This window comes from Coregonus lavaretus, assembly GCF_964263955.1.
Source record: "Coregonus lavaretus genome assembly, contig: HAP1_SCAFFOLD_75, whole genome shotgun sequence".
Classification (NCBI taxonomy): domain Eukaryota; kingdom Metazoa; phylum Chordata; class Actinopteri; order Salmoniformes; family Salmonidae; genus Coregonus; species Coregonus lavaretus.
The window spans coordinates 429195-456926 of NW_028165182.1; the positions used below are offsets into that span (position 1 = coordinate 429195).

Genomic DNA, 27732 nt, shown 5'->3' on the forward strand with positions numbered 1-27732 from the left:
AGATGCCCAACTCGGAGAGGGTGGAGAGGAGGATCTGATGGTTCACAGTTTCAAAGGCAGCGGATAGGTCTAGAAGGATAAGAGCAGAGGAGAGAGAGAGTTCGCTTTAACAGTGCAGAGAGCCTCTGTGACACAGAGAAGAGCAGTCTCAGTTGAATGACCAGTCTTGAAACCTGACTGGTTTGGATCAAGAAGGTAATTCTGAGAGAGATAGCAGGAGAGTTGGCTAGAGACGGCACGCTCAAGAGTTTTGGAGAGAAAATAAAGAAGGGATACTGGTCTGTAGTTGTTAACATCGGAGGGATCGAGTGTAGGTTTTTTGAGGAGGGGTGCAACTCTCGCCCTCTTGAAGACAGAAGGTACATGGCCAGCGGTCAAGGATGAGTTGATAAGCGAGGTGAGGTAAGTGAGAAGGTCTCCGGAAATGGTCTGGAGAAGAGAGGAGGGGATAGGGTCAAGTGGGCAGGTTGTTGGGCGGCCGGCCGTCACAAGTCACAAGATTTCATCTGGAGAGAGACGGGAGAAAGAAGTCAAAGCATAGGGTAGGGCAGTGTGAGGAGGACCAGCGGTGTCATTTGACTTAATAAATGAGGATCGGAAGTGTCGTCAACCTTCTTTTCAAAATGGTTGACGAAGTCATCCACAGAGAGGAAGGAGGAAGGGGGAGGAGGATTCAGCAGGGCGGAGAAGGTGGCAAAGAGCTTCCTAGGATTAGAGGCAGAGGCTTGAAATTTATAGAGTGGTAGAAAGTGGCTTTAGCAGCGGAAACAGAGGAAGAGAATGTAGAGAGGAGGGAGTGAAAAGATGACAGGTCGGCAGGGAGTGTAGTTTTCCTCCATTTCCGCTCGGCTGCCCGGAGCCCTCTTCAGTGAGCTCGTAATGAGTCGTCAAGCCACGGAGCAGGAGGGGAGGACCGAGCCGGCCGGGAGGATAGGGGACATAGAGAGTCAAAAGATGCAGAAAGGCAGGAGAGGAGGGTTGAGGAGGCAGAATCAGGAGATCGGAGGGAGAAGGACTCAGCAGAGGGAAGAGATGATAGGATGGAAGAGGAGAGAGTATCGGGAGAGAGAGAGCGAAGGTTGCGACGGCACATTACCATCTGAGTAGGGGCAGAGTGAGTAGTGTTGGAGGAGAGCGAGAGAGAAAAGGATACAAAGTAGTGGTCGGAGACTAGGAGGGGAGTTGCAGTGAGATTAGTAGAAGAACAGCTTCTAGTAAAGATGAGGTCAAGCGTATTGCCTGCCTTGTGAGTAGGGGGGGACGGTGAGAGGGTGAGGTCAAAAGAGGAAAGGAGTGGAAAGAAGAAGGCAGAGAGAAATGAGTCAAAGGCAGACGTAGGGAGGTTAAAGTCACCCAGAACTGTGAGGGGTGAGCCATCCTCAGGAAAGGAACTTATGAAGGCGTCAAGCTCATTGATGAACTCTCCAAGGGAACCTGGAGGGTGATAAATGACAAGGATGTTAAGCTTGAATGGGCTAGTGACTGTGACAGCATGGAATTCAAATGAGGAGATAGACAGATGGGTCAGGGGAAAAAGAGAGAATGTCCACTTGGGAGAGATGAGGATTCCTGTGCCACCACCGCGCTGACCAGATGCTCTCGGGGTATGCGAGAACACATGGTTAGACGAGGAAAGAGCAGTAGGAGTAGCAGTGTGTTCTGTGGTAATCCATGTTTCTGTCAGCGCCAAGAAGTCGAGGGACTGGAGGGTAGCATAGGCTGAGATGAACTCTGCCTTGTTGGCCGCAGAACGGCAGTTCCAGAGGCTGCCAGAGACCTGGAACTCCACGTGGGTTGTGCGCGCAGGGACCACCAGATTAGAGTGGCAACAGCCACGTGGTGTGAAGCGTTTGTATGGCCTGTGCAGAGAGGAGAGAACAGGGATAGACAGACTCATAGTTGACAGGCTACAGAAAAAGGCTACAATAATGCAAAGGAGATCGGAATTAAATGAACTAAACATCTGGGAAAGCGAGAGAGCAGGGCCTCCCTCACTTACGTTTCACTGAAACACTCAAATATAACCCTCCCAACTTCCACTTTAGAAATTATGATTGTTGTAAACTACAGCGGTTCAATGTTTCTAGGAATAACTGTCCTGTTGCGTAACAATCACATTTTGGAACAGTGAGTGCATTCTGACATCACACGCATTAAAGAAAACTAATGCTGGGGCGATCGTTAGAGATATTTGAAACTCAGGCATGAAAAGTTAATACATTTAAAAATAAGAACCAGACAGCTCAAGAGGTATCCAAAGATATGATATATATATATTTTTTTTATCCAATAAACCTTCAATATAAAACTAGCATTTACTCCTTTGTACCAAATGTTGCACTACATCCTCCTCAGTTAGCAAACACCCATTAGCAACTGTGGTGTTCCACAGAATATTTTTTTTTACTTTGAAATGTTTTAATACTGGTTGGTTAACGCTAGTCGCCCCATAAAATACAACTGGAGTCACGTGAGAAGATGTTGAAAAGTGGGTCACTGAACAGTATGCACAGTCAGTCAGACCATGCTGCACTGTATTAGCCAACAACAAAGTTAGCGATAGCCTCTTGACGCGTTGGCTGAGGGATGAAGGAGAACAATACTGCCAGTTGCCTCAGCCTGGCTAATCCTCGCTCATAAAGTTGTCAGTCAGACTTCTGAGGGAGAGCTGGAGGGGAGTCAAAGTCTCAAAGAACTGAGCATACAGAATTGGTTTTGTACCCATTAGCTTTAGTGCTAGAGGGAGTACTGCATAGGCAGCTCCAGTTCTGTTGGCTTTAATGTCAATTCAATTTCACTAGCTTTGCTGGCATGACGAAGCATGGATTACATTAGTTTGGCCAAATCATGACACAGAAATGACACAGAAATAACACAACATATTATTTTCAACATAGCCAATGCATGTGATGATGGGTGATATTTGATTCAATAATAAGCATGTATTACTTATACATCTTCTAACTAACTGAGACCCTCACAGCTGACCCATCCACCGTAGAGAGGGAGTTTGTGATGTGTTGTCATAGACACCCAATGCACACAGGCATAAAGGGACAGTATGGGAAATGTCAGTCCTCATCTCCAAATCTCAGACAGGCCTTCTATTGTCACTGATAAGGTATCTCCTATGCTATGTCAGTTTAAAAAACATTGGCATCGGTACAAAAATCTAAATTCCACCCTTATGCTATAGCCTCATCCATACCAGGCTATACTTAGATATAGTCTAACAGGAAATGTATGGAGTAAAAGATAAAGACCATATGGTTGTTTTTTGTGCTATACCATGTAAGCTCCCCTTTCACTCGTCTCTTGATTTTACTTGGCATGCACCTATACAGAGTTTGTACTGGGGTATTCAGTGATTATCAAAATACACCCAAAGAAGCCAGTATTAATACCCAGAGAGAATTAGATCTTCAGGAATGATGAGCAAACACTAACTGTCGCTCCGAGTTGGGGGAGCATTCCGAGATGTCTGCCCCCACTCACGTTCACCTTGTGATGGTACAGGAGGGTTGGTAGAGAGCCATGAGGTCAAATTGTAGTGTTATCCTGAGATAAAGTGGGATGAATCCTACAAATAGCTATAGTTTCTGTCAAGCAGCTAGTTTCAACGTTGTTATGAAGAGGCCTAACTAACCTTTCTAACACTGGATTCGGCAACGGATAATACCCAGTAAGGTTCAAAACAAACACTTGCAAAGCATGCTGGGTATTATTCTAATGAGCTCTGCCCCCAAATAAATGCAAATTTGGTCGGTGCAGACCAGATCCAAATCTGAACGAATCATAGACGTCTAGGCTATGTTTCACAAGTTTGAACATCACAGTACAGTACGGCACAGTTTAGTACAGTAAAGCACAGTAGACCACAGAAGAGTACAGTACAATACAATATGGTACGGTACAGGACAGTAGAGTTTTATTCAGTAGAGTGGAGTACAGTAAAGTACAGTACAGTAGAGTAAAGTACGGAAGAGTTTAATTCAGTAGTGTACATTAGATTATAGCACAATAGAGTACAGCATAGTTTAATTCAATAGAGTAGAGTAGAGTACAGTTTAGTTAAGTACACTATACTTTACATTTATTTACTTTACTGTACTCTAGTGTGCTGTATTGTACTGTACTATACTCTACTTTTCTTTACTGTACAAAAAAACATGTTTTCTGGAGACTTGTAGGCAGAGTGCTGATGATGTCACCCAATGTATGCGCTTTCGGTAGCTTGATTGCATCCAGACTGAGGAGAAATCCGCACACAATGTATCCCTGACCACCTCCTGAAGTGGCTAGCCAGATCTGAACACATTGCGACTTTCGTGCATCTAGACCTGTCTTTTCAAAGCAATCTTCGTATTCTGATAGAAGTCACATGTAAGTGTCAAGTGTAGACACAGCCATAGACGTCTATAATTGGTTCAGATTTGGTCCGAACCAAATTATAGACATCTATGTTTAAGCTAAATCAAGGCCTGTCCGGACCAAATCTGAACATCTATGTTTGGACCAAATATAGGCCTTTCGGACCGGACGTCAGTGGATGATTGGTTCAGATTTTGTTCGGACTGGACCAAAAATCTACGTCCATGGATTTTGAAATCAAGGCCATTCCAGACCGTACAACATAATGTTTTTGAAAGAAAATGAATAAAAAATGCAGTCAAATGCTTAGGGGGTAAGCACTACTTGTCCTCTTCCAAACCTTCCAAAACAGAGGAGAGCGAAAGAAAGTAATCCCAATCATGTTTTTACTTGTCATTCAAGAGAGACCTGTGTCAGGAAAACACATACACATAGTGTACACACACGTGCACACACACACACACAATCAATTTCTGGGACGGTGTGTTTGTTCATTGTAAAGATCCATGCTGCCCTCCAGTGGCCACGGATGCTAAAATAAAGCTTTTTGAGTAAAGTCAATAAACACCATCATCAGACCTTCACTCCATATTTATAGTTGCCCATGAAGGCATGGCAGATGAAAATCAAAGATTATGGATATAGAGTCTTCATTTTAGGGCAAATGCTTACAGACAACACTTTTTGTGTGTCATTGTATGTTGCCATTACAATTACCGCTTAACCTTGTTGCATTCCCTGTTCCCCCTTCCCTCTTCAAAAGGACCACAATGGAAATAAGCTGTTAAGCTTTATTGTGTTATCCTTGATGATTTTCTTAAATTGTATGTGGAGGCGTCACCGGCTGGAGCGCCCTTATGTATGTATTTTACAAATTGTCAAATCAAATCAATTCAATCAATTCAATCAATCAATCCTAACTTCGCATTTTGACTTAAGTCTCCCATTGACATCAATACATGACTAAGTAAAAATGCAGCTTATTGGAAGTTAGAATTCTTTGACTAAGTGGAAATGTAGCTTTCGTGAAAGTTAGGATTTGCCCTGTAGAGGGTGACATCCTGGCTGAAGGTAGGGGGAGGCAGCAACGGGAGGGTTACTCAAATCCAGGTAAGAGTTACAGGCAGGTCCCAGGAGGTCAGAGGTCACAGAGAGGGAGGGCCATGAGCGTAGGTTGAGTAGGATCAGTGACACGACCAGGTGAGCTCAACTCAAGCCAGCACATCATCATTTTTCATACAACACCTCATAGTACACAGAAATGTAAGGAAAGGAGCTATAGAGACACCCAATCATAACACTAGCGCCTTCGTGGCCACATCTGAGCAGCCCATAGGCCTGCAGTCAGTTATTGGTGTTCGGCCCATCTATGCCCCACCTGCAACGCGTAGCCTCCATTTGGTGTGTAGGCCCCTATTAATCCATGGCTCTCTTTGAGATCCAGGAATTTATCCACTAAAAACAAGTTTGCCTTTTCAATTGCCGCTTGCAAAAATTACATGTTTTTATTGCCCTGTTTTTATGGTTCCCGGTCATGTCTGTAATCCAGAGCGAAGGAGATCATTAACGAGTTAAACAGCACATTTAGTGTTCTAACTGAGGCAATATGGCATAGAGTATACTAGCTCTGTATACTAGCTCTGGTCCAGAGTGTTATGGTTGAAAAGCCTCAGCATCAGCAAGCCACACTTAACTCCCAGTACCAGCACTAATCCCACTAAGCATTTACCTAAAGCAACGTCTGTTTTTGGTCCTCTCTGGACCTGCTGTCTTTTTCTTTTCTTTTTTTGGTGCAGTCCGGCCCGGCCTTGATTTCAACATCCAAGGACGTAGATTTTTGGTCGAGTCCGGACCAAATCTGAACCAATCATAGACGTCTATGTTTGGTTCAGTTTTGGTTCACCAGCCTTTATTTGGCCCAAACATAGACATCTATGTTTGGTTTAGATTTGGTCTGGTCCGGCCGGCCTTGATTTGGCCCAAACATAGACGTCTATAATTGGTTCAGATTTGGTCCAGACTGGTACAAATCTGAACCAGTCATGGACATCTATGTTTCACAAGTTTGGACAGCACAGTACAGTAGAGTAAAGCACAGCACAGTACAGTACAGTAGAGCACAGTAGAGTACAGTAAAGTAAAGTTACCCTACTTTACTCTAATGTACCCTACTCTACTGAACTAAACTGTACTGTGCTCTACTGAATTAAACTTTACTGCACTCTACTCTACTGAATAAAACTCTACTGCACTCTACTCTACTGAATAAAACTCTACTGTCCTTTACCGTACCACCCTCTACTGTGCTCTACTGTACTAAACTGTGCCGTAATGTGATGTTTAAACCTGTGAAACATTGCCTAGATGTCTGTGATTCGTTCAGATTTGGATCTGGTCTGCACCGACCAAATTTGTACTTGTTTGGGGGCTGGATTATTAGAATAATAACCAGCATGCTTTGCAAGTGTTTGGTTTTTACATTTACATTTTGGTCAGTGCATTCAACTAAGGTAGATACACAACAACATATCACAGTCATAGCAAGAAACTAAAAATCTGTAACCGTTACAGAGTTATATTGTAGTTGAAGTGGTCTGTTGGTTTATGCTATCAGTTGGGCTACTTTGAACATCATTGCGGCCTGTTTCAAAGCTTTTGAAAAGGCTAACATAGGTGCATGTGACAGATGGGATCAACAATAAATATTCTGTTGCAATATTCAGTTTCCTCTTTCCAATATAAAGAGGCTTGTAAAATTATCATTGTGACATAATATCTACTTAATTGAGAACTTATTTGCAGTTAAAATTTGGCCATAGATGTATTTTTTTAACATCTGTAAATTACATATTTTCAACTTCTGGAAAATACCTCTTTTAGACATCTGGAAAATACGTATTTTCACATTTCGTTCAGCACCTAAAATGCACCTGTTTTCAACATCCTGAAAATACATATTTTCAACGTCTGTAAAATACATATTTTACCTTTCATTCAGCACCTAAAATGCACCTGACATCAACGTTTGGAAAAGACATCTAAAAGATATATTTTCAATGTCATTTTGCTTACTGGGACAGGCCTATTTAATTAATTTAGAAAGGGGAAACACTTGAAAGTAGTCTCTTTTCAGAATAGTTCACTGAAGCATGCAGTAGCCTAGGGCTGTGTCCCAAATGTCACCCTATTCCCTTTAGTGACTACTTTTGAGCAGGGCCTATGAATAGAATAGGGTGTCATTTGTAATGCAATTTAGGAATATCACCAGCAGGACACAGTGTCAACAAGGACGAACCCACCACCCGCCTGGTGCCTTCATGTCTGGTTATGGCGTGTAAGCCCAACACTCTGGGAGCAATAATATCACCAGTCTCTTTGGTTGTTAACCAACCCACATAAACTATAATGGCCATATGACACGCAGACTTGAGATATACACGCAGACTGCTGCGTGTACAGTACCAGTCAAAAGTTTGGACACACCGACTCATTCAAGGATTTCTCTTTATTTGTACTATTTTCTACATTGTAGAATAATACCGAAGACATCAAAACTATGAAATAACACATATGGAACCATGTAGAAACAAACAAAGTGTTAAACAAATCAAAATATATTTTATATTTCAGATTCTTCAAATAGCCACCCTTTGCCTTAATGACAGCTTTTCACACTCTTGGCATTCTCTCGAGCAGTTTCACCTGGAATGCTTTTCCAACAGTCTTGAAGGAGTTCCCACATATGCTGAGCACTTGTTGGCTGCCTTTCCTTCACTCTGCCGTCCGACTCATCCCAAATCATCTCAATTGGGTTGAGGTCGGGGGATTGTGGAGGCCAGGTCATCTGATGCAGCACTCCATCACTCTCCTTCTTGGTAAAATAGTCCTTACACAGCCTGGATGTGTGTTGGGTCATTGTCCTGTTGAAAAACAAATGATAGTCCCACTAAGCCCAAACCAGATGGGATGGCGTATCGCTGCAGAATGCTGTGGTAGCCATGCTGGTTAAGTGTGCCTTGTATTCTAAATAAATCACAGACAGTGTCACCAGCAAAGCACCCCCACACCATCACACCTCCTCCTCCATGCTTTACGGTGGGAACTACACATGCGGAGATCATCCGTTCACCCACAACGCATCTCACAAAGACACGGCGGTTGGAACCAAAAATCTCCAATTTGGATTCCAGACCAAAGGACACATTTCTACCGGTCTAATGTCCATTGCTCGTGTTTCTTGGCCCAAGCAGGTCTCTTCTTCTTATTGGTGTCCTTTAGTAGTGGTTTCTTTGCAGCAATTCGACCATGAAGGCCTGATTTACACAGTCCCCTCTGAACAGTTGATGTTGAGATGTGTCTGTGACTTGAACTCTGTGAAGCATTGATTTAGGCTGCAATTTCTGAGGCTGGTAACTCTAATGAACTTATCCTCTGCAGCAGAGGTAACTCTGGGTCTTCCATTCCTGTGGCAGTCCTCATGAGAGCCAGTTTCATCATAGCGCTTGATGGCTTTTGCGACTGCACTTGAAGAAACTTTAAAAGTTATTGATATGTTGAGTACTGACTGGACTTCATGTCTTAAAGTAATGATGGATTGTCGTTTCTCTTTGCTTATTTGAGCTGTTCTTGCCATAATATGGAATTGGACTTATAGGGCTATCTTCTGTACACCCCCCGTACCTTATCACAACACAACTGATTGGCTCAAACGCATTAAGAAGGAAAGAAATTCCACAAATTAACTTTTAAGAAGGCACACCTATTAATTGAAATGCATTCCAGTTTGTTTAACACTTTTTTGGTTACTACTTGATTCCATACGTGTTATTTCATAGTTTTGATGTCTACACTATTATTATACAATGTAGAAAATTGTACAAATAAAGAAAAACCCTTGAACCCTTGAAGGTGTCTCCAAATTTTTGACTGGTAGTCTATATCTGCTGATGTTGATTTAAAAAAATCAGAAATCAGCATCAATCAACATCAGTACTGTTACTTGACTCATTTCCCTCTAGTAACTTTTTTCTTCTACTCTTTTATTCTAATCTTCCACTTTTAAAAAAAATAATTCCTATCATGAGTATTGCAACCCGTCTGCTACTCAGGACTACAATTCCCACAATGCACTGCAACACAACAGGAAGAAACATCTAGCTAGCTTCACGTGCTCCTCTTCCTCAGCTTCAAACAAACGTATCATACCAAAAACTTCAGGTAAATGTAACTTGTAGCTATATAATCTAACAATGAACAATTGATCTTACATTGTCAGTCAGTGTCGTTGAATTTGGCATGTAAACGCATTACATAGTGATAGTGCAACGTCTTTTAAACGCATTCTCGTAAGCCTAGCTAACGTTAGCTAGAACGCTAACGCGGGGTCATTCAGCTCTCCTCATCAAATCAGTCTACACCGACTAATGCCGCGTTCAGAACAACTCAGAAATCTCCGACCTCCGAGCGTTCACGACAACTTGGAACTCGGAAAAAACGAGATCCGACTGGGAAATATTGTGGAAAAGTTAAGTAATTTCAATAATTCAATTGACAAAGTGAAACTCATATCGTGGATTAATTACAGAAAAAGTGAAATAGTTCAAGCCTGTATTTGTTTTAATCTTGATGATTATGGCTTACAGCTCATGAAAACCCCAAATTCAGTATCTCAGAAAATTAGAATATGACATAAGACCAGTGAAAAAAGGACATTGAATACAGACATGTCGGCCTTCTGAAAAGTATGTTCTTTTACATGCAGTCAGTACTTGGTTGGGGCGCCTTTTGCATGAATCACTGCATCTATGCGGCGTGGCATGGAGTCGATCAGCCTGTGGCACTGCTGAGGTGTTATGGAAGCCCAGGTTGCTTCGATAGCGGCCTTAAGCTCGTTTGCATTGTTGGGTCTCATATCTCATCTTCCTCTTGACAATACCCCATAAATTCTCTATGGGGTTCAGATCAGGTGGGATTGCTGGCCAATCAAGCACAGTAATCCCATGGTCATTGAACCAGGTATTGGTACCTTTGGCAGTGTGGGCAGGTGCCAAATCCTGCTGGAAAATGAAATCGCATCTACATAAAGCTTGTCAGCAGAAGGAAGCATGAAGTGCTCAAACATTTCCTGGTAGATGGCTGAGTTGACTTTGGACTTGATGAAACACAGTGGACCAACACCAGAAGAGGACATGGCTTCCCAAATCATCACTGACTGGAAACTTCACACTGGACTTCAAGCAACTTGGATTCTGTGCCTCTCCACTCTTCCTCCAGACTCTGGGACCTTGATTGCCAAATTAAATGTAAAATTTACTTTCATCTGAAAAGAGGACTTTGGACCACTGAGCGACAGACCAGTTATTTTTCTCCTTAGCCCAGGTAAGACACTTCTGACGTTGCCTCTGGTTCAGGAGTGGCTTGACACGAGGAATGCGACAGTTGTAGCCCATTTCCTGGATACATCTGTGCGTGGTGGCTCTTGATGCACTGACTCCTGCCTCAGTCCACTCCTTGCCCACATTTTTGAATGGCCTTTGCTTGACAATCCTCTCAAGGCTCCGGTTATCCCTGTTGCTTGTGCACATTTTCCTACCACACTTCTTCCTTCCACTCGACTTTCCACGAATACGCTTGCATAATGCACTCTGAACAGCCAGCTTCTTTAGCAATGATCTTTTGAGGCTTTCCCTCCTTGTGGAGGGTGTTGATGACTGTCTTCTGCACAACTGTCAAGTCAGCAGTCTTCCCCATGATTGTGAAGCCTACTGAACTGGACTGAGAGACCATTTAAAGGCTCAGGAAACTTTGCAGGTGTTTTGAGTTAGTAGCTGATTAGAGTGTGACTCCTTGAGTCTACAATATTGAACTTTTTCACAATATTCTAATTTTCTGAGATACTGAATTTGGGGTTTTCATGAGCTGTAAGCCTTAATCATCAAGATTAAAACAAATACAGGCTTGAACTATTTCACTTTTTGTGTAATTAATCCATGATATGAGTTTCACTTTGTCAATTGAATTATTGAAATTACTTATCTTTTCCACAATATTCTAATTTATTTGAGCTGCACCTGTATATTTGGAGTCTTTGGCCAAGTCGGGAACTCGGGCCTCTTTCCAGAGCTCCGACTTTCTGACCTGAAGATCAATGAGTCATGATTAATCTCGTATTTTTCCGAGTTCCCAGTTGTCTTGAACGCACCAATAACACTGGTATAGACTAAGATTTTTATAACTAAACCAAGCTAGACCACAGCCTGTCATTTCTAATGGGAACAAATGAGTCAGTGGTTCGAACAAGCAAGGAGGTGGGCAGAGTCAGGCTGGGATAGGCTCCTATTGGCGTGTTCTAGCCTGCATCTGCATATTTCCGTTAGGGAACACCTACTCTGAAGTGTGCCTGTGCAATAACACAATTCGCCTTTGCGCTCCTTCTAAACAATGCAATTTTTAAAAAACGTTTAGAAAGGGTAAAGTTCCCTTTTAATCGCTACATTGGTGGCTGCTGTGGGATAGTCTCTCAGGCCACTGTTGGATGTGTTCCCCTGTTTTATGTGCAGGGACCTTCCAGAGAAAGGGGATAGTGAAGCCTCCCTGTATATGAGTGAGTTACTGCCTCTGCACAGAAGTCCAAGCTTTTATGGTACAGGTAGTAGTGCACAAGGTCCCCGGTTCAAACCCTACTCTGACCTTTCCTCTAGCAATTCCATGGCAACAGAATTCCTGAGACTCAGATTTCTCACTTTAAAATTATACCAAACAAAAAACATTGATTTTAAAGTTTAACAAACCAGACAACTCTATGCACATTTGAACTGTGCAGATAAAGTTTCGTAACACAATAAAACTGAGGGAGATTTTACCGTAATTCTGTTACCAAACTTTGCATTTGCACAGTTTTTGCAGTAAATGATTGTTTCGTTTTTTTTACTGTGTAAATTATTCAATGTAGTCATTGTGCATAGTTGTATGGTTTCTTAAACTTTCAAACCAATGTTTGTAATATATTTTAAAGTCTCAGCATAATTCATTTACAGTCGAATTGCCCCCTCCTCAATCACTACTTAAATATACTAAACAAAAATGTAAATGCAACATCTAAAGTGTTGGTCCCATGTTTCATGAGCTGAAATAAAAGATCCCAGAAATGTTCCATACGCACAAAAAGCTAATCTGTGCTCGTCGTCCTCACCAGGGTCTTGACCTGACTGCAGTTCGGCGTTGTAACTGACTTCAGTGGGCAAATGCTCACCTTCGATGGCCACTGGCACGCTGGATAAGTGTGCTCTTCACGGATGAATCCTGGTTTCAACTGTACCGGGCAGATGGTAGACAGCGTGTCGTGTAGGCGAGCGGTTTGCTGATGTCAACGTTGTGAACAGAGTGCCCCATGGTGGCGGTGGGGTTATGGTATGGGCAGGCATAAGCTACGGACAACAAACACAATTGCATTTAATTTAATTTTGAATGCACAGAGATACCATGACGAGATCTTGAGGCCCATTGTCGTGCCATTCATCCGCCTCATGTTTCGGCATGATAATGCAAGGCCCCATGTTGCAAGGATCTGTACACAATTCCTGGAAGCTGAAAATGTCCCAGTTCTTCCATGGCCTGCATACTCACCGGCCTGCATACTCACCAGACATGTCACCCATTGAGCATGTTTAGGATGCTCTGGATCGACGGTTATGACAGCGTGTTCCAGTTCCCGCCAATATCCACCAACTTCACACAGCCATTGAAGAGGGACAACATTCCACAGGCCACAATCAGCAGCCTGATCAACTCTATGTGAAGAAGATGTCGCGCTGCTTTAGGCAAATGGTGGTCACACCAGATACTGACTGGTTTTCTGATCCATGTCCCTATCTTCTTTCTTTCTTTTTTTTTTTTAAGGTATCTGTGACCAACAGATGCATATCTGCATTCCCAGTAGGGCTGGGCGGTATACCGTATTTTACAATATACCAGTATTGATGCACGGCCCGGTTTGGGTTTTTACTTTACCTTCTACAACGGTATTTGAATGTTTGGTTTGTTAAATGTGATATCCCATGTGTAATGTCAATTTTTATAGTTTACTTCGCTACTTGAGTCATCTCTCTCCATGCCGCTTTCCACACAGACCTAGCCCCGCCCGCTGTCACTTAAGGCACGAGACACTTGCGTTTAGATTCCTAATGGTCAATTCAGCACATGCAACAATGTTGATGACAACGATGCTGTTTTCACTTGCTTCTTAATATAAATCCACTAGCGTTCTATAATTAGACTATTAGTTTGTGTTTCTTACATCTGCAAAACAGCTAGTTTGTCATTTCTTAGTAAGTTGGGCCTAAATCTTGTTAGCCACTAATGCTAATCGCTAGCTAATACATGTACTGAGTCAGAGCAAACGAACTAGCTATACAGCCTGATAATACCAGTAATGGTATAGACCTACATCTGTATGTTTTTTTGTGCAACAGTATCTTCTAAATCAAAGAGGAATATGTTAGCTACATGAAGTAGCTAAGAGAAAACATAGGGTCCCCTAAGAATCACTTGTCAACACTTTGGTTGCTACCCTGTCACAATAACTCCTCCCTGGCATTTTCATTTGTTGTCATTTCAAACACTGCATTCAAAGTGCTCGCTATTATATTCTAACTATAGAATTAGAATAATCAGTATTTTTCCATGATTCCAACAGTTCGCCCAAGTGTTTTGCTCTAAATTGCAACATTTGGTTAAAAATAAGGCATAGATTGTTTGCCCATATCGTGCCCTACATGGCAGTGTGGAAATGATCTCAAATGAGTGCAGGAAATGCAGAAATTGATGAAAATGCTGAATATTATGTGGTTGAATTGAACAGGATAAAACAATCAGAATGGAGAAAGACCCATTGAAATCACTTAGAATGTATGTGTTGCCACCCTAGGGTCACGCACTACTCATAAAGCAAATGTTGAACTTTTATTATTCAAAAACATCAAATATTGTCTAATTAAAAAAATATTGTGATATGATATTTTGGCCATATCGCCCAGCCCTAATTCCCAGTCATGTGAAATCCATAGATTAGGGCCTAATGAATTTATTTAAATTGACTGATTTCCTCAAATGAACTGTAATATTTTTGTTCAGTGTAGGTTTATGACCCACAGCTACTTAAATATGTCTATGCACCACAGCATCGTGCCTAGCAGTTTATTAAGGTGAAAGTTAGTTGTTTATGAGTGTATAATGGTCATCAGACATCGTAAATGGCACCCAGAAATGGCACTTAGCCTAATCCTTTTGTTTTTCCACACTTTTACATGGCTGGAGGCGTTTGGTGCAGTTAAAACACTGCTTGTTAAAATGTCGGAAATATGTGAAAATACTGTCATGAAGTTTTAACAGCTTCATGAAATGTAAAGAGCTTCTATTGAACTCAGTCATTGGTTGCGCTCCCTAAAAGACATTTATGCCTATGGTCAGTGGTCTCAGAATTATCGCCACCCAAGGCGCTGTTTGGGTTCATTTAGTGCAGTTGTTATTTCTTGGCTGAAATGACTTCCTATGACCATCCAATAACCCCTTGACCTCTACCAGTTGTCTGAAATCTATCCTGTCTCAGAGTTCCAGCACTTTGTGTCAACCTTCGGATGACAGACATTTACCTAATAGTTCTGTGTGTGTCCATCTCTGTACAGCATCTAGTCGGGCCAAATGAGTGGACCATCAAGGATGGCCTCATGACGTGGAGCACATCACTGTCCCCTGCCTGACATTGTGTGTAAACCAGTGGGCCAGATGTCCTATCCCACCCCCTTGTACTCCCACGCGGGCCGCGGGCCTTTCACTGACGTGTACGAGCCAGCTGAGGACACCTTCCTCTTGATCGATGCCCTTGAGCAGGATGCTGACAGACTGAAGAAAATTAGGTGAGCAGATTGTGACGATACCTGTGTTGTATTCATTAGTGCACACCGTAGCAAAACATTTTGCAACAGTAAATGCTTTGCAACAAAAATGAGTTTCTTATTGGACCAGTTCAGGTAGCCATTCCCTGTTTCGATCTGTTTGGTATCTAGTGAAAATGACCCTTGGTTGTGTTCATTAGGCACCAAACGGAAGAAAAGAGACTGAAAAGGGAGGGACTCCCTGGATTTGTCCAATAAGAATTTTCGCTTTCCGTTGCAAAACGGTTTCAAATGTTTTCTGTTGCGTGCCCTAATGAACACCACCCTAATACCTGTTACTGGTCAACAATACAGTTACTGACCTTTGACCCTCTCCTCCAGCCCCTCTGTGTGTCTAGAGGTGGGCAGTGGCTCTGGGGTGGTGTCCGCCTTCCTGGCATCCGTGATCGGACCTACAGCTCTATACCTGTGAGTAGGTGTGTGTGACAGTGAGTGAGCGAGGGACTCTGACTGACTGACTGTTTGTTGGTTTGTTTGTTAGCATGTGCGTTAGTAACATGCCTATATCTGTTTAGGACATTTTGTAAAAGATACCTTTGTCTAGAGGGCTTGTGACTTGTATGTGTGTTTGACTGGTGTGTGTGTGTGTCCTCCCCAGTTGTACCGACGTGAACCCCGAAGCAGCCCAGTGCACTCTGGAGACGTCTCGCTGTAACGGCGTTAGTCTGCAGCCCATCATCACGGACTTGGTGAGACACACACACACACTAGGGATGTGCATCTTTCCCTTTCAAAACGATTAAATACGTATCTAGATACATGGGCTCAGATACGATACGTTTTGGTTTGAAACGATTCAGTTTGATTAGAGGAACAAATTAATGCGATTCAGTTCGATGCCATCCGCCCTAACAATGTGAGTCGTTGTCCACAAAGCGGCACGGCGGGCTGTCTAGCTCCCGCCTATCCTTTCTTTGGATTGGTGGATACATCTCATTATTCTAATCCGTTTTTGAATATTCGATGGTTGTTGATGTCAACAACCTGTATTCAATGGAGAGAGATACTGTGCTACTAGCCTCATGACATGAATATGCATAGCCATCTTGAGACAACTCCGATATAAAGTTATCTTTCTCAATGTTGCCGGGATGTCACGTGTCCTACTTATCTCAATACACTCATAACAACTTAAGCATTACGAAACTTCTATTCGATCAAATAAATCTCACATAGCAGATAATCTATAAAAAAAAATTGCTGACCAAATTAGACACTCATTGACCTCCATACAAAAACTCCTTGCTTGGTGGGCGAAACAACGCTACCTGCTGGAGGGAGACAGATTTTCCACAGAGTTGGGACTCTCTCTTCCTCTCTCTCTGATTTACATTTTAGTCATTTAGCAGACGCTCTTATCCAGAGCGACTTACAGTTAGTGAGTGCATACATTAATTATTATTTTTTCATACTGGCCCCCCGTGGTAATCGAACCCACAACCCTGGCGTTGCAAACGCCATGCTCTACCAACTGAGCTACATCCCTGCCGGCCATTCCCTCCCCTACCCTGGACGATGCTGGGCCAATTGTGCGCCGCCCCATGGGTCTCCTGGTCGCGGCCGGCTACGACAGAGCCATAAGGGAAACTGGGCATCTACCACCCAACTATCAGATAAGGGGGGCAATGTTTGCTTTTTGTCCCCCCACTTTTGATCTGAAATCACCATGATCCACTAATACATTTTTCATTTTTGCAGATTCAAGGTGTTTGAGCTAGTAATGTATCAATATTTATCTTTAAAAACCAGCTATGATATAGCCAATGAATATATACCACAACTTTGGATTTCACCCCATCTCAAAATCGAATGCTTTTCATTTCCTCCTGAGTCAGGGTTGCCATGTTCGTAGTTTTCAAGCGAAATTGGGCTACTTTGAAAACGATGTCACGGGTGAAAATGTATTGTTCGCGGGTTTTTGGGCTAGATGAAAGTTGCACCGCGGACGCCATGGCAAATGTATTTCACTGTGACCTGCTCAGGGCCTAAAATGAACACCTGCCAAATGCGGATAGATTTGGGCATTGGCGGGTCTATTTCACCAGCCACGTTTGCGGGTGGTCAGAGCTCCACAGTGTGAGCATTTCACTCGCATTTGTGAATAAAAATAGTCAAGTATGATCACATTCATAGTAAAATGCTGCAGTAGCTGTTTTCAAAGTATTTCTGCCGTTTGGCTTCATAGCTTGTAAATTAATCGCACAAAGTCAAGGAACTACGAATCCTATAGCCTATCCCACCTCGCGCTGGAACACTGCCTGGCTGGGGGCTGTGTGCATGTGAAGAGCGGAGTGAAAGATTAATTTTTAGAAGCTTTGCCCACAGGCATAAAAGTCGGTCTAATTTACTTGAAATGAAAGTCTACTGAAGTGAGACTTTGTCCTTGTTTCTTTGCTATTTACATTGTTTTGTTCACAAGCTAGGTTGTTTTTCAATGTTTGAGTTTAAACTGCTAGGGAAGGGAAGACAATGCTGCTACAAATCAGACTCAATCTCACAGGCACAACGTGACTCTAGTCACATTACCACGGTAACCTCATAGCCCTTAAAGGGGCAGGTTAACTTTTCTCATCTGTGATATATTTAGGTTAAAATACTCAGGTCACAAAAAATCATTAAATTAAACAATATACCACATTACTTCTTACTAGTAAAACATTTGTTTTAGAAACATTACAAAGCATGCTCATCCGTTTTTTGTTTTGTTGGTGTAATCTTTCAGAGAAAAACTATAATTTTGGCTGTTAAAAAAATCTGAGTGGCTGGTTTTAAATCTACCTGCCACAGTTGCTGGTGGACCAAAACGTTAATTTTAGGCCCTGGACCTGCTGCTGACTATCAGGCAGTGAGGCAGGCTGTTGCTGAGTGAGTGAGTCGTGGGGAGGGCAGGAGGGGTGTGTGTGTGTGTGTGTGTGTGTGTTGAGAGAGAACTGCAGCAGGCAGCATAGTCCACTATTGGTCACGTGAGTGAGAGGAGCCAGAGCAGCACTCGCGCTTGGCATGACACATTTTTACCAGTTGTAGTTAGGCTATTTAACTCGTCATTATGGAGACACCCCTTTTTATTCCAAACCATTTTCCATTTAAGTGAAAATGCCAGAGAAGCCAGTGTTTGGAGGATATATTGGCACAGATGTTGGGCAAACCGTGCCAATATATCCTCCAAACACCGGCACACACAGGCCTGGTGAGAAAGATAAACACACTTCCTCTCCATTTGTTTACCCCAACTTCACTTCTGTCCTTCTACGTTTTAGGTGGACTCTCTCTTGCCAAGGTTGTGTGGAAAAGTGGACGTTCTTTTATTCAACCCTCCTTATGTCGTCACACCATCAGAAGAGGTAGAAAACTAGACTACCATAGTGACGGAATTGTGTTTACAGTATGCGTGTTTGTATACTGCAACATCTGTGTGTGTGTGTCAGGTGGGTAGCCAGGGCATCGAGGCAGCCTGGGCTGGTGGGAGGTGGGGCCGAGAGGTGATGGACAGGTTCTTCCCCCTGCTTCCAAAGCTACTGTCTAATCAGGGGTTGTTTTACCTGGTCACTGTGGCAGAGAACAACCCAGGTGAGCCTCCCACTTCCTCTCTCGGTTTTGACTTCTTGGTTTGGGATGTATATCTCAGTCTACATTGATACATGCTACAATGGATACGTTACATACGGCCTGATGTTATTTGGCATTGATTAATTTTTTACTACCTTTGTGAGAAAAGCGGTCTACCCTGCATAGCTTGTTTAGGTCCATGGTTAGAATACCACTCCTTGGAATATGTTTCTGTCATTTGTGCAGAATGAGTGAGTGACACTATGACTGCAGTATGTAGGTGGGATCATTAAAATGTAATTACCATTGAAAACCACAACACTGGTCTCTGCAACAAAACAAAGTGTTTCTTATTGGACAAATCTAGACAATTCATCCCTGTTTCAGTTCGTTTCCTTCCATCTGATACCTAATGAACACTACCTTACTGTAACCTGTTTCTTCCACCAGAGGAGATCACCACTCTGCTGAGGAAGTCTGGCCTGCAGGGGGTGCCCTGTCTGTCCAGACGAACTGGGCCAGAGAGCCTCTCTGTGCTGCGCTTCCACAGAACAATGTGACCCTCCCTGTCCCTTGACCACAGCTGAACCACAGACGAGACCATGAACCTGCTGCTCCGACCACACCAGGACCACAGCGGGTTCAGCTTCATCTCAACAACCAGGAGTGGTAAACTGATCCCTCCCAAGGACAGGACCGTAAATTGAGTGAAAACCATCGGTCAAATAAGTGACCATGTCTCAAGACCTTTACCCAATGCACTATACAGTACAAAGGCTCACAGGTTGTCCATGCTAAGGAGTATTTAAGTTCCCTTGAACCTGTTTGTATTGGGAGAGGATCCAGTCTGTGTCAGTATTGAAGACATGTTGTACATGTACAGTACCAGGTTGAACTGACATGCTGACTACCAGTGATGTAAAGAACTTAAGTAAAAAATACCTTAAAGTACTACATAAGTAGTTTTTTGGGGTATCTGTACTTTACTATTTATATTTTTGGCAACTTTGACTTTTACTTCATTACATTCCTAAAGGAAATAATGTCCATACATTTTACCTGACACCCAAATGTACTCGTACACTAAATCAAGAGCATATCCCTGGTCATCCCTACTGCCTCTGATCTGGTGGACTCACTAAACACAAATGCTTCTTTTGTAAATTACAGTGCTATGAAAAACTATTTGCCCCCTTTCTAATTTTCTCTACTTTTGCATATTTGTGATACTGAATGTTATCAGATCGTCAACCAAAACCTAATATTAGATAAAGGGAACATAAGTGAACAAATAACACAACAATTACATTTATTTCATAAACAAAGTTATGCAACACCCAATTCCCCTGTGTGAAAAAGTAATTGCCCCCTTACACTCAATAACTGGTTGTGCCACCTTTAGCTGCAATGACTCCAACCAAATGCGTCCTGTAGTTGTTTATCAGTCTCTCACGTCACAGTGGAGGAATTTTGGCCCACTCTTCCATGCAGAACTGCTTTAACTCAGTGACGTGTGGGTTTTCAAGCATGAACTGCTCGTTTCAAGTCCTGCAACATCTCAATTGGGATTAGGTCTGGACTTTGACCAGGCCATTCCAAAACTTCCAATTTGTTGCTTTTTAGCAATTGTCATGTAAACTTGATTGTGTGTTTTGGATCATTGTCTTGCTGCATGACCCAGCTGCGCTTCAGCTCACAGACGGATGGTCTGACATTCTGATACAGAGCAGAATTCATGGTTCCTTCTATTAAGGCAAGTCGTCCAGGTCCTGAGGCAGCAAAGCATCCCCAAACCATCACACCACCATACTTGACCTTTGGTATGATGTTCTTACTGTGGAATGCAGTGTTTGGTTTTCACCAGGCATAAATGGGACCCATCTCGTCATTTACAACTGCGATCTGGCCAAGATAAAGCAAAGCAGTGCGATTCAAAACACCACCACAGAGTTATATATGGAATAAACCAAACGTACAGTCAATAACACAATAGAAAATCTATATACAGTGTGTGCAAATGTAGTAAGTTATGGAGATAAGGCAATAAATAGGCCATAGTGCAAAATTATTACAATTTAGTATTAACACTGGAGTGATAGATGTTCAGAAGATAATGTGCAAATAGAGATACTGGGGTGCAAATGAGCAAAATAAATAATGTAAATAACAATATGGGGATGAGGTAGTTGGGTGGGCTAATTGCAGATGGGCTGTGTACAGGTGCAGTGATCGGTAAGCTGCTCTGACAGCAACCTGCGTAATGATTTTTTAAACTAGTTTTCATTAGGAAGGTGGATAAAGCATTTATCAAAAGCAATCACTTTTGCATGTGAAAACAGAATCCTTGCTTCCATTCAGCCACAAGAGCATTAGTGAGGTCGGGCACTGATGTTGGGCAATTAGGCCCGGCTCGCAGTCGGCGTTCCAATTCATCCCAAAGGTGTTCGATGGGGTTGAGGTCAGGGCTCTGTGCACGCCAGTCAAGTTCTTCCACACCGATCGACAAACCATTTCTGTATGGACCTCGCTTCGTGCATGGGGTTATTGTCATGCTGAAACAGGAAAGGGTCTTCCCCAAACTGTTGCCACAAAGTTGGAAGCACAGAATCATCTACAATGCCATTGTATGCTGTAGCGTTAATATTTCCCTTCACTGGAACTAAGGGACAGCCCGAACCAGGAAAAACAGCCCAAGACAATTATTCCTCCTCAACCAAATTTTAGTTGGCACTAGCATTCGGGCAGGTAGCATTCTCCTGGCATCCGCCAAACCCAGATTTGTCCGTCAGACTGCCAGATGGTGAAGCGTGAGTCATCATTCCAGAGAACACGTTTCCACTGCTCCAGAGTCCAATGGTGGCGAGCTTTACACATTCTCAATTATTCCGATTTCTTGTCGTCTGACCTCCACTCCTAAAAACGCATTGGACGGAGCTTGGATCCATTGTGCTTTGAGGAGATGAGAAGAATCGAGGAAAGACTACTTGAGGAATCCAGGGTATGCCTTAACGTAATAACTGATTGGACAGGTGAACACAAGTGTTCCACCACATGGCTTTCACCTGTCCAGTCATTTGTAATCGGCGATTATTTCAACGGATGCACTTTCAAAGAATTTGAATGTGGCCCAGGTCTGGGTCCTTTCTCCTGAAGTATCCGCTTCACTTTATACATTTGAAAGTAAATGACTAGTATAAGAAAGATGGTGGAAAATCCCTCTAACCCATGCCTACACCAAATGTGGGGAGGAGAGTGCAGATAAAGTAAAGCGGAACTAGAGAAAGAGGTAATTTGTTAATTCAGTGTTTTCAGTTGCAACATCAAGGGAATGTTGTGTGCACCCTAAATACAAACGTTTAATGATTGTCAGTACAATTGAAATATTTTATGTTGGAACTCTTGGTATGTTCGTACACCTGTCCCACAACCTAATGAAATGTTTTGAGAACATTCACAGAACCGATTTTGGTTTGCCGAGAAGATTGTCATAAGCGCTTTCATTACATTTCAATAACTTTAATATCGTATGTTAAGTCTGACGAAGTCGTGCTGGTTTGCCGATAAACTACAAAATAAAGTTGTTCAACATTGCAAGTTTAATGCAAGGACAGGCAGAAATAGCAGTTTCGGCATCGTCACTCAGTGTTAAAGTATATGCAGAGAGCCCACTTCATACTACAACTATAATGACTTTCCCAGCTGGCATAGCAAAAACATTATTGATTGACTCATCATGCAATGTCTCGAGGATATACCTAAATTCATAGTTTAAGTACTACAGTAACATTATGCGCAAGGGGAATTACTTAGTTATTTTGACATTGTAGCAATGGCACAAGGAATGTATCTGGAAGAAAACAGTGTGGCTACAGAGACGAGGGAGGGAGGTATGGTCTTTGAAGAATTCCATTATAGCCTAGTTGTTTGACCAAATATCTATTATAACAATAAGAGGTTGACTTTTCAGCAAAAGGCTATAGGAGACATTTACTACGCAGGTCAGTAGAGCCACTGCATTTAGGTGGGGGCCAATGTATTTTGAGGTAGGGTATTTTGGGGATGGGGGCCAGGGTGTGTTTGGGCAGGTGTGGTTGTACGGGGGTGAGGTTTAGCCCTGCGTGTTGGGGTTCCAGACGATGCGTCCGTCATCCCCCAACCTCACACCGCCCCCGGCCACCAGTTCCAGGGCGGCAGGGAAGGCCCGGTGCTCTGCCTCCCGGATGCGATCTGATAGGCTCTCCTCAGTGTCATTCATCAACACAGGCACCGCCTCCTGCGCAATGATGGCCCCGGCATCAACCTCTTCCTGTGGACAAAAGTTAAGGCAGGGAAATATTTAGGTCCTGTCCATAGACGACTCGGTGCCCAAAAGCCTGTTTTAGCATGGGCATCGCCATTTTTAAGTAGTCAACTGGGTGGGACTTCATATGGGTTAAGGAAGGATCACATAATTTCATCCAGGTCATAACGAGGGATCAGCCAATTAATTATAATCGTGAGAAAACATTCCATAACTGCAGGTGGCAGTAAATTGTCAACATTGGCTTTATACCTGTTTAAAACACACTCCAGGTGGCAGTATGCACCCTTTCAGTTTGTTACCAACTCATAGTAGTAGAATAACTGACTACTTCAAAATGGAGATGGCCTCAATGGCACCGTCTGTGCACTCACAGACACAAAAGATGAGTCGTCTATCTAAGTCTACGGTCCTGTCCCGGAACAACCCATAGCCTCTAACCCTAGGCACTTATGTATCTGAAAGGATTGGATAGGTCTAAGCAATATGGCTATAATTCCACCTAATGTATCAGAGAAATCCGTTTGGATCAACATGTGCCTAGCCCTAGGGGGTGAGGGGTTGTTTCTGGATAAAGCCCTTTCGAAATCAAGATATGGATAACAAACTAAATGTGGAACATTTTTCAACCATGTTCTGCAGTGGAGCAGGAAACACAGGATAAGTTTGGCTTTAAGATCAGATTTCTTCAATTTTTTTAGTCATTTAGCAGACACTCTTATCCAGAGCGACTTACAGTTAGTGAGTGCATACATTTCATACTGGCCCCCCGTGGGAATCGAACCCACAACCCTGGCGTTGCAAGCTCCATGCTCTACCAACTGAGCTACAGGAGGCCCACGGGGGGTAATTTCTGATCTGAGCTCATAATAATAATAATAAGCCATTTAGCAGACGCTTTTATCCAAAGCGACTTACAGTCATGTGTGCATACATTTTTGTGTATGGGTGGTCCCGGGGATCGAACCCACTACCTTGGCGTTACAAGCGCCGTGCTCTACCAGCTGAGCTACAGAGGACCTCATTTCTATACCAACATCCGGTTATGGTTAGTATTGGTGAGCAGAGGCAGGACCTGTTCTCAGTACAGTACTTACAGCCACAAAGTGGACGGTGCAGCCAGTGACCCGTGCCCCCGCCTGTAGAGCCTGCTTCTGGGCATTCACCCCCTTGAATGCGGGCAGCAGGGACGGATGGATGTTCAGCAGTTTTCCTACAACACACAAAATACATTAATTCTCACATATGTGCACAAACATAATATCAAAGCATTGTTAATAGAGTGAAAGCGTACCCAAACACGCTCCAGCCCAGCTTGATCAAAAAAAGGAAAATAAATCGGGTGCTCGACTGAGGGATTTGATCATTTCAAAAAGCATTCTTTACCCCATGTAACTTCAAGGGAGAGCAAGTGAAGTTAAGGAATGCTTTTTTGGATCAAATCACCGTTTTCTGTGTGATACATAGACATCACATAAAAATACACACAAACCTACTATTGATACACACACAAAGCTGGGTGGTCCTACCGTTCCATTTCCTGACGAAGGACCCTGTCAGGATCCTCATGAAGCCGGCGAGACACACCACCTCCACATCGAATTCCTCCAGCACGCGGTCAATGGTGCCGTCAAACTCTGCCCGGCTACCGTACAGCTTATGGTCAACAACCCGTGTCTGAATGCCGGCCAGAGAGGCCCTTTTGAGGCCCAGAACCCCCGGCCTATTGGAGATCACCACCACGATCTCTGCTGAGCTGGACGTTCTCTTGGCCTGCTCCATCAGCGCCTGCAGGTTGGTGCCTGACACACAATACACTTAAGGCAGTGCACACTGGTATACAGATTACATTTATAACTGGAGAACTGCAATTAGCTATGGGGCACTAGCATCCACTTAACTGCAATTCTACACATATACAGGCTCTACTTAGACATCTTTCACAGTAAGGAACCATCTACCTAATGTTGAAATTTGGGTGAAGTATCCCTTTAACAATGGCCTACAGCAGGGGTCTCAAACAGGTAGATCGCGAGCTACTAGTAGCATGCAGCCCACCTATGAGTAGCTTGCTAAACAATTCTGAAAGTAGATGCAATTTTCACGTGTTCCACCGCAAACTGTCAAACAAAATGTCACAAGTATCAGACACCGCCAGCTCACAGCTACCATCTAATGAACGCAACATTGACATTATCCCACCCCTAGTTAGCCACGATTGGCTTAAAAAGCCAAACCTAACAATATCTGCCAATTAATTTCCAGCAATATTGCCGTAGGTCTGTGTGGTGCGCTCGTTTGTTTATCGCTCCGTGTGTAGTAGCCAGTTTAGTCTTGTGGGTTGACAGAAATACTTTTTCCAAAACCTTCTCAATTCTAATGTTAACAGCAAAGTAGGCTTACCTGGCAGAAGTATATCATGAGTAAGTATATCATTTGTATATATTATTTGTAAACTTTGCCATGACATGAGCAGCAGCAGTACAGAACCATCGCTAGACTGGCACATTAGAAGGCACATTCCTCACTTGCTAGATGCGCAATTAAAAAAGGCCCAGATGTGGAATTAAATTAAAAATATATATTCTGATTTGATTTAAATATCGACATGACTCAGAACATCCAATTTCGTTGTTTCTCCATTAACAATTGTAATTAAGTGATTAATAAAAGTGAGAACATAATTTGGGAAAATAGAAAACATCAGATTGTATTGGGCCCCCCTTAGAGTTGTTTATTAACCGTTATTTTACCAGGTACACTGACAGAAAACAGTGCACTACTTTCTCTTGTACACCAAGAACCCGGGAAGAGTTACAGGGTAGAGAAGAGAATGTGCCCATTTGATAGCCACCCCCCCCCCAAAAAAAATAGTAGCTCACGACATGTTCAATCTTTTAAAAGTAGCTCTCATGCTAGAAAAGGTTGGAGACCCCTGGACTACAGTGATTTAATGGAGATTGTGTAAACTATGGCATGCACCAATAAGGGTGCTCCTATAGACATATTTCCTGGCCACGTCAAAAAGTTGTGCGTGCAGTTTCGAATCAGAAAGGGGCTTGTTTACATTATATTCAGATGCAGCGCATGCAAGTTAAACACGTTATCAGATGGTTATCGTCTACAACATCGCAGATGTCGGAGGATAGCCAGCGAGGCAAGGTAAAATATCACAAATATAAGAATATACAGTGCCTTCAGAAAGTATTCATACCCCTTGACTTATTCCACATTTGTTGTGTTACAGCCTGAATTCACTAAATAGACCCCCCCCACCCCATCCATTTACACACACACACACACACAATACCCCATAATGACAAAATGAAAACATGTTTAGAAATGTTAGCAAATTTATTGAAAATGAAATCTCATTTACATAAGTATTCACACCCCTGAATCAATACTTTCGTAGAAGCACCTTTGGCAGCGATTACAGTGGTGAGTCTTTCTGGGTAAGTCGAAAGAGCTTTCCACACCTGGATTGTGCAATATTTGCCCATTATTATTTTTAAGGACTTCAAGTCCTTAACAATTACAAGCATACCCATAACATGACGCAACCACCACTATGCTTGAAAATATGGAGAGTGGTACTCACTGTGTTGAATTGGATTTGTCCCAAACATAGCACTTTGTATTCAGGACAAAAAGTGAATTGCTTTGCCACATTTCTTGCAGTATTACTTTAGTGCCTTGTTGAAAATAGGATGCAATGGAATATTTTTTTTCTGTACAGGTTTCATTATTTTCACTGTCAATTAGGTTAGTATTGTAGAGTAACTACAATGCTGTTGACCCATCCTTAGTTCTCCCATCACAGCCATTAAACTCTGTTTTAAAGTCACCATTGGCCTTATGGTGGAATCTCTGAGCGGTTTCCTTCCTCTCCGTCAACAGAGTCAGGAAGGACGCCTGTATCTTTGTAGTGACTGGGTGTATTGATACACCATCCAAAGTGTAATCAATAACTTCACCATGCTCATAGATTCAATGTCTGATTTTTTATTTTTTTTCCCCATCTACCGATACCCTTCTTTGCAAGGCATTGGAAAACCTCCCTGGTCTTTGTGGTTGAATCTGTGTTTGAAATTCACTGCTCGACTGAAGGGTATAGAGATAAGGTATTCATTCAAAAATAATGTTAACACTACTATTGCTTATTTAGGTTCGCCATTAGAAAAGCGGCTTAACACTTAAACTCAAAACATTTCAGCTTTAAATTTTTTATTAATTTGTAAAAAAATATATATAATTTCACTTTGATATTATGGGGTATTGTGTTTAGCCAATGACACAAAATCTGCATTTAATCAATTTAAAATTCAGGCTGGAAAATGTCAAGGGGTGTAAATACCTTTTGAAGGCACTGCACTCTATGCTCTTGATTAACCCAGTTCTACCTCATAGTCCATTAAACTCTACAGTTCATTAATAATAATTCACAACAATAGCAATAAGGCACCTCAGGGGTTAGTGGTAGATGGCCAACATATCACGGCTAAGGGCTGTGTCCTAAGAACAGCCCTTAGTCGTGGTATATTATATTATATACCACACATC

The 27732-nt window shown here is 42.6% G+C and overlaps 2 protein-coding genes across 6 annotated transcripts in view; one reads left to right on the forward strand and one right to left on the reverse strand.

Moving 5' to 3' along the window:
- Positions 1-9492: 9492 nt before the first annotated feature.
- On the forward strand, positions 9493-20054 carry LOC311116192 (methyltransferase N6AMT1-like). Of its 4 annotated transcripts, none has more exons than XM_084191314.1 (8): positions 9495-9588; positions 12566-13197; positions 15054-15284; positions 15645-15731; positions 15922-16012; positions 18581-18664; positions 18749-18890; positions 19320-20054. In XM_084191314.1, exons 3-8 carry the CDS (start codon positions 15154-15156, stop codon positions 19427-19429), a joined length of 645 nt encoding a protein of 214 aa, XP_084047440.1. In that variant the 5' UTR covers positions 9495-9588; positions 12566-13197; positions 15054-15153; the 3' UTR covers positions 19430-20054. The 4 variants fall into 4 exon arrangements, with proteins under 4 accessions (XP_084047438.1, XP_084047440.1, XP_084047439.1 ...); XM_084191313.1 differs by having other exon boundaries at positions 12566-12780; XM_084191312.1 differs by lacking the exon at positions 12566-13197 and having other exon boundaries at positions 9493-9588.
- Positions 20055-22446: 2392 nt separating this feature from the next.
- Positions 22447-27732, reverse strand: part of LOC311116188 (trifunctional purine biosynthetic protein adenosine-3-like) — a 34148-nt gene continuing 28862 nt past the window's right edge. For both annotated transcript variants that reach the window (XM_084191309.1, XM_084191308.1), the window contains exons 19-21: positions 24699-24971; positions 24267-24382; positions 22447-23175 (exon numbers count right to left, since the gene is read on the reverse strand). In XM_084191309.1, the coding sequence (XP_084047435.1) occupies positions 22978-23175; positions 24267-24382; positions 24699-24971 (587 nt within the window). In that variant the 3' untranslated portion in view covers positions 22447-22977. The remainder of the gene's footprint in view (positions 23176-24266; positions 24383-24698; positions 24972-27732) is intronic.

Coding starts and splice junctions, on each gene's coding strand:
- LOC311116192 (XM_084191312.1), top strand. CDS start 15,154: ATGTCCTATCCCACCCCCTTGTACTCCCACGCGGGCCGCGGGCCTTTC. Junction 15,285..15,644: donor GACAGACTGAAGAAAATTAG/GTGAGCAGATTG, acceptor CCTCTCCTCCAG/CCCCTCTGTGTGTCTAGAGG. Junction 15,732..15,921: donor GGACCTACAGCTCTATACCT/GTGAGTAGGTGT, acceptor TGTCCTCCCCAG/TTGTACCGACGTGAACCCCG.